The 7,038-nt window shown below is 40.7% G+C and overlaps 3 protein-coding genes across 3 annotated transcripts in view; 2 read left to right on the forward strand and 1 right to left on the reverse strand.

Annotated features, from left to right (window-relative positions):
* Positions 1-3,010, forward strand: part of LOC118736204 — a 5,338-nt gene extending 2,328 nt beyond the window's left edge. The window contains exon 3 of the mRNA XM_036466291.1: positions 2,307-3,010. Coding sequence (XP_036322184.1) covers positions 2,307-3,010 — 704 coding nt within the window. The remainder of the gene's footprint in view (positions 1-2,306) is intronic.
* Positions 3,011-3,484: 474 nt separating this feature from the next.
* LOC118736205 (ethanolamine-phosphate cytidylyltransferase-like) lies at positions 3,485-3,972 on the reverse strand. The gene is made up of 2 exons (XM_036466293.1): positions 3,955-3,972; positions 3,485-3,892 (listed from the first exon to the last, which is right to left on the reverse strand). Exons 1-2 carry the CDS (start codon positions 3,970-3,972, stop codon positions 3,485-3,487), a joined length of 426 nt encoding a protein of 141 aa, XP_036322186.1.
* A 637-nt stretch (positions 3,973-4,609) lies between these two features.
* On the forward strand, positions 4,610-5,438 carry LOC118736206 (pH-sensitive chloride channel 2-like). Its single transcript, XM_036466294.1, is given in 2 exon segments — positions 4,610-5,241; positions 5,243-5,438. Coding segments are annotated over 2 exon segments (828 nt in total).
* The last annotated feature ends 1,600 nt before the right edge of the window (positions 5,439-7,038 follow it).

Here is a 7,038-nt window from a genome sequence, read left to right on the forward strand (position 1 = left end):
GCCTCATCACGCCGTTATAAAGGCAGAAAGCACCTCAACAAAAGTTCGGGTAGTGTTCAATGCCTCGAGCCCTAAGGCTAATGGCAGGAGCTTAAACGAGGTTCTTCTCCCAGGTCCGGTACTCCAAGCAGATCTTCCGACATTAATACTCTGCTGGAGATTATACAAATATGTTTTCAATAGTGATATCGAGAAGATGTACCGGCAAATTATTGTGAATGACAATCAGACGAAATATCAACGGATTGTTTTTCGGAAAAATCCGAACGAACCCGTCAGTCTATATGAGTGAAAGACTGTCACTTTCGGAATTAACTGTGCTCCTTATCTCGCGATAAGGACACTTTTGCAGCTGCAGATGATGCGGAGAGCTCCTTTCCAGTAGCAGCAAACATACTTCGAAAGTCGATGTATGTGGACGACGTGCTAGCTGGAGGACATTGTCTGGACTCTGCCCTAAAAGCGAGAGACGAAATTAGTCAGGTTTTGCGGTCAGCTGGGTTTCCACTACGAAAATGGACCTCCAACTGCCAGGAAATTCTCAAAGATATCCCAAAAAGTGATTTACTCAGCGAGGATTTTTTAGCGTTTGAAGATACGAGTGCAGTAAAGGCTCTTGGCATACGATGGAATGTCCACTCGGATTTATTTTATTTTACGGCCAGACCATTGGAAAACAGCGGTGCTCTAACAAAAAGAGCAATATTATCAGGTATCGCCAAACTTTTCGACCCGCTAGGCTGGCGGCGCCAATCATAATTGTAGCCAAAATACTTATGCAAAGTATTTGGCTAGAGGGCACAGACTGGGATCAGCCTGTGTCTTCAAATACTTTGGAGCGTTGGCGGAACTTTGCGCAATACTACCACGAGATAGACAATATCCGAATACCCCGATGGGTAGACTATGGGCTAGGAGAGAACATCGAGATACATGGCTTCTGCGATGCATCAGAGAAACCATATGCGGCCACTACATACATGCGCGTTAAAAAAGGTGGAAAAGTTTTCGTCCACCTTCTTCTGGCAAAAACCCGTGTAGCTCCCGTAAAAACCATATCGTTACCACGATTGGAACTTTGCGGAGCTGTGCTACTGGCAGAAATCATCGAATCGATCCTCAACAATCTGAAACTAGGAGAGGTAAGAACGCATTTCTGGACGGACTCGACCATTGTATTGGTATGGATTCGGAAACCGCCTTCTTCTTGGTCAACCTTTGTGGCACACCGAATAACGAAAATTGTGGATAAAGTTGGCAACAAGGACTGGCTGCATGTAAACTCAGCATCGAATCCAGCCGACCTGGGGAGCCGAGGACTTCCAGCATCTGAATTGGTCAACAATTCCTTGTGGTGGCAGGGACCTTCTTGGTTGCAAGAAGACAACTCCAAATGGCCCACACAAGAAACGGACTGAACAACAACACAGTAGTCGAAGAAAAGAGAGCACATGTGTATGCAACAACAAAAGTAGCTACTGTCGATATTCTTGATCGTTTTTCCGATCTACCTAGGGCTTTGAGAGTGTTATCTTATATCACGAGATCCTTTCAAAGAACCCACCCAAAGACAAAAACTTCATTTAAAGAGAAGTCTTGCTTAATTTCATCCGATGAAATTAAAACAACGACTCAACGCTTGATTAAAATTTGTCAAAAGCAATATTACTTTGAAGAGTATGGTAAATTGAAATCCGGAGAAGCCATCGATGCGAAGAGTGAAGTTTTGCCCCTTAATCCATTTCTCGATAGAGATTATATCATGAGGATGGGTGGTCGCCTCGGCGCTTCTCAAGATCTGGTCTATAATGAGCGCCATCTAATTATCCTTCCATACGATTGTAGATTTTCTCGCCTTCTTGTCCAGTTTGTCCATGAGATTTCCTTGCATGGGGAAAACCAACTAATGTTGCGTCTCATTAGGACGCAATATTGGATTCCCCGAGTCAAAAACATGATCAGGTCCGTCATCCACAACTGCAAAGTCTGCACTATCTATAAGAAACGGTCGCAAACCCAACTTATGGGAAACCTACCAAAAGAACGAACGACGTTCTCGCGTGCGTTTACAAACACAGGTGTCGATTTTACCGGGCCCTTTGACATTAAGAGCTATCGCGGCCGCGGTTGCCGCATTTCCAAAGGCTACGTTTGCCTTTTCGTTTGTTTTACGACTAAAGCCATTCACTTGGAAGCGACAAACGATCTCAGCACCCCATCCTTTCTGGCAGCATTCGCCAGGTTTGTCGGTAGAAGAGGATGTCCGAAAAACATTTACTCCGACAACGGTACCAATTTTGTCGGAGCTTCTCGATCATTACGATCCGAAATGAAGGCGTTCATAGCAGAAGCGCGTGATAAAACCGTATCGAAATATGGTCATCAAACGCTTACATGGCATTTTATACCCCCAGCAGCTCCTCACATGGGCGGACTGTGGGAGGCGGGTGTAAAGAGTTTCAAAAACCACTTCAAAAAGATTGCATCCACCCATAAATACACCTTTGAGGACCTCAGTACCTTTTTATGCCGAGTTGAGTCTTGTCTCAACTCGCGACCTTTAAGTCCCTCATCGAGCGAGCCAACTGACTTGGAGCCTCTAACTCCTGGTCATTTCCTCATAGGCGGTCATTTACTCGCGCCACCGGAATTAGATGTAAATGAAAATCCAGCCTCCATAGTAAATAGGTGGCAGAAATTAAAGGCATTACATCAAACCTTTTGCAGGCGATGGAAGTCAGAACACCTATCTGAACTACAGAAGCGAATTAAGTGGAAACATCCCAAGGAAAATATTAAACCTGGTGACCTGGTCGTCATCAAGGAAGACAACTTAGCCCCAACCGAATGGAGGTTAGGACGAGTTGTCAACGTACACCCCGGTGCCGACAGCAGAGTACGAGTAGTGGACATCTTGACGGAGAAAGGTCAAGTCACTAGACCACTGGTGAAGTTGGTTCTACTCCCGCCATGCAGCGATGGAAACTCGGAGCCAACAACCACCTCGTAAACAACTTTTCATCATTATATCCCACTTCCTTTATCCACGCGATTCCACTCCCTTATATTTGGATGGATCCCACGACTAAGAGTTCATGCTTTAGTTTAGTTTTTTTCTCATTATTAAAAAAAAATACAAAATAAAAAATTTCGGTGATGGTTCTTACCCGGGTCTCCCCGAGTGGATCTGGCTACAAATAAACGACCATCATCAGATCCTAACCCAAAACATCCATAAATTGCACAGTATTTAACTGCGCACATAGAAAATGAATTACAAACCGTGAAAAACTAGCAAGTTTAACAAAAATAAATAAAAAAAATTAAATTGTACTTGACAATATTCAAAGTTCCAACCTTTCTTTAACTTGCTGGTTTTTTACTATGTTTGGTCGAGAGAGATTGTGCCGGTTGGCCCTGCATGCCCAATGATGCTGTCTTACTACTTATTACAAAGAAGAGAGCGCGGTGGTAAGAAAAACGACTAACATTGGGCAGGCAGAGTTAAGCAAATCACGATGATCACCCGCCTAAAATTAGCAATTATAAAACTTAAACTCAGTTCTGTTGTCATTGAGTTTTGGGAATCGATGGGCGTGAAGATGCCGCGTGTCTTTGGTACGGCATATGGATCGATTTTGCCATCATCCAGCGCAATCGGCGTTTGTCCATGGCACACAACGTCGATTTTAAAGGTATCGAGTAGGTCTTCAGTGACACAGTAGGGTGCGCCGATAATCAATTCGTTGACGTACTTACACGCCAGCACGCCTAGCATGCGCTCATGCAAGTTAATGGGATAATTACTGTCTTTGTAGGAGTTCACTACTGGATCCGTATGCAGACCCACCATCAAGAAATCACCCAACTCTTTGGCTTTCTCCAAGAAATCTTAATGACCTTATCACCAAGTGCTTTGGCTTGTCGCAGGGAATTGGCATGACCGAAATATACCATATCTACGGTGACCATATTAACCAATTTAAAATAAAGGACGGATGGGCACCGTAGCCATATCGTAACTCTTCTCCCTTTTTAGTAAAAGATTAGAGTAGCTCGATACTCGCTCGAAACTCGTTCATTGCTCAACTGCTCAAATGTTTGTTCAAAATTTTCAAGTTTTTGAACAATTTCATAAACAAAAGGAAATTTGTAAATTGTATTTGTCAGCAGCTGCTTTCTATTTCATGTTAAATAAATTATATTACTAAATACCAATGTAACAATCTTTGCATTATATATCAATAATTTTAAAAAATTTAAAAAGTTGCTACCAAAAATGTCGATATAAAAAAAAAAAAAAAACATTGCTCAAATTACTTGCAAAAAACTCGAATTGCTCGAGCTCATGCTCGAAAATTTTCGAGTAATGAGCATTGAACAAGTGTGCGAGTACTCGCTGCTCATATACCCGGGCTGTTTGAAAATGTGCGAACAATATCGAGAGCTCTACTTTTTACCACTACCAAATCGTCTCCCGTTATTGTTTTATTAAAACAATATCATTTATTCACTACAATTTCAAATATCTCACTAATAAAATGACGTGAACTAATTTAGTTGTTTCCGAATTTGCATATTTGCAATATATTAACCCAGTAATAACGAAATGGTTACAACTTCATGCCTAGCTGCTGATACCGATTGCCCACCTTTGGATGCTGCCGACAATCTTTCGCAGACGCAATTAATTGAGCGGCTCACACATGGTTGGCGCTACGATCGCCTGGAACGACCAGTTAGCTATACTGAATCAGGTGGTGCCCGCCTACCAATCGATGTTTATGTGCGCGCTTATATATACTTTATGCAAAATTTGGAGGCACATGATTTTCAATTTAAAATACATGTGCTGCTCCAGTTGCGTTTTATAGCTCCACGGTTAACGTTTCGCAACGTAGCACCTAACCGAAGACAACCGATTTTGGGGGAAAAGCAATTACGTGACACGCTCTGGATGCCACATATACTTTTGGCAAATGGAAGGGATTCAAGTCTGCTAGGCACAAATGCAAAAGATATATTGACTTCAATTTCGCTTGATGGCACTGTAATAATCTCATCGCGCGTAAAAGCGACACTTTACTGCTGGATGAATCTGCAGAAATTCCCTTTTGACAAATATCAATGTAGTACTATACTAGAGAGTTGGATGTACAATACCTCGGAACTGGTGTTGCATTGGGAACAAAAGCTGCCAATTACATTTGATCCGGCATTACACTTGACTGAATACGTGCTGAACGGGGTCTGGTCCAATGAATGGTTTACGACATGGCGCTAGTGCTGGAAATTATAGTTCACTTAGCTTTTCCGTGCATTTTACGCGTGAAGTTGGCTTCTATATAATGGATTACTTTTTGCCCTCAATGTTAATTGTAGCCATTTCGTGGGTATCATTTTGGTTACAAGCTGATCAAGCACCTCCACGCAGGTAGTTTCTTGGTTGTACACCATAAATCGAAACACTGAAAATGCATTGAGCGAAAGCTTAGTTTCTGAAAGAGAAATATAAGAAAAAATGCTCAATTACCGAATATGGTAAAGGAAATACAAGGCATACTTATGGGCTGTTTTTGCTTACACGTAAAAGCACATTTAGCGCATTTAGCTCTAAATGCTACTCTAAATGTACATTTATCCATACAAAATTCGTCACCTAAATGCAACTAAATGCAACTCCATTTTTGCATTAAGAATCTAAATGCTAAAAGCAACCCTGTGATCTTCCAAAATTTCCACGATTCGAACATGGTTTAATGAGAAAATGTGGCAACATTGCTTTTTCGCGTATGCAGTTGTTAGCTGCGTTTCAGTGATCGCCCATCGAAATTTCATTTATTATTTTACATTATTTGGAAAAAGAAAAGTTGCACGAATTCAACATCGATATGAAACTGATAGATATCCGGCTCAATAAGTGATCAACTCTGTGGGTTTTATTCCTTTTTAATTGAGGATATTTCAATTGACAGCACCGACAAATGAAAATATACACAAACAAATTTTCGGGTATAGTTAAAACAATTCAAATTTTTGTATTGAACTTTTTGTTTAAAATTTCTTTTTCCCTTTTCAGTAGGGTTTTTTGCACATTATCTTCTCTGTGCGAATTGATCGTGATAGATACGTATCTGAACAAGCGACAGGAACACGGCCGTTTGTCAAAAGCATACGGTTTCGAACTCGCGTAAATGTACATTTGCTAAATGCGATAGCATGAACGCTCTTCGAAAAAATATGTTCGAAAGTGCTAAATGTTGCATTTTAAATGCAGCTAAAACGCTGCATTACACATTTGACTGCTTTACTCCATGTGGCAATCGATTGAATGACTTTTTTGCCATTCAGGAAATCGTAACGTGAGCCGCTGGGTAGAAATGTCAATTTAAGTCTCAGCCTAAAGCCGGAACTACATATTTTTAAGTCTCCGCCTAAAGCCGCAACTACATAACTTCCAGCGGCGCCATCGATTTGTCGTTTATGAAGAATCATTTTTTTTTTCACAGGCTTGTAATGGAAATCAATCGTAAAATTATATTTATTAGTGGCCACTTGGAACCAGACGTAACCATGCATAAATAACGTGAACGCAGTATGTCGGTTAAATTATCGATCTTTGTCGTCAGTCATTTAAGATGGCTATCGATGCAAATATTTTTTTATTGTAATGTCGTGTTCTGATATATACGCACTAATTTTGTCTGTAGATACTCTACATATTTTTGTGCAAAAACAAATTAAAAATTATATTACAATTTTTGGGATATAAGCTACCCTGGCTATTGGCAATGGTCACATACAGTGGCACTTCAACTTTTTATTCGTGCCGCTAGGCAGTTGGGTGTCGATCTTGGCTAAACAAAATGTCTCCAAAGTACAAAGAAAGTTTGTTTGACATTGGCAGAATTTAAGCCAAAAAAAATGAAAAAAAAAAACAAAAAAATTTTTTGCGAATGCCCTCAATTTGACACTTTCTCATGATTGCCGTTGAAATTTGTTTAAATTACCATAATGTCGGGTCAACATTTATTTTTT

Source organism: Rhagoletis pomonella, unplaced genomic scaffold (genome assembly GCF_013731165.1).
Source record: "Rhagoletis pomonella isolate Grant_MI unplaced genomic scaffold, Rhpom_1.0 Rhpom_scaffold_00003, whole genome shotgun sequence".
NCBI classification, from domain to species: domain Eukaryota; kingdom Metazoa; phylum Arthropoda; class Insecta; order Diptera; family Tephritidae; genus Rhagoletis; species Rhagoletis pomonella.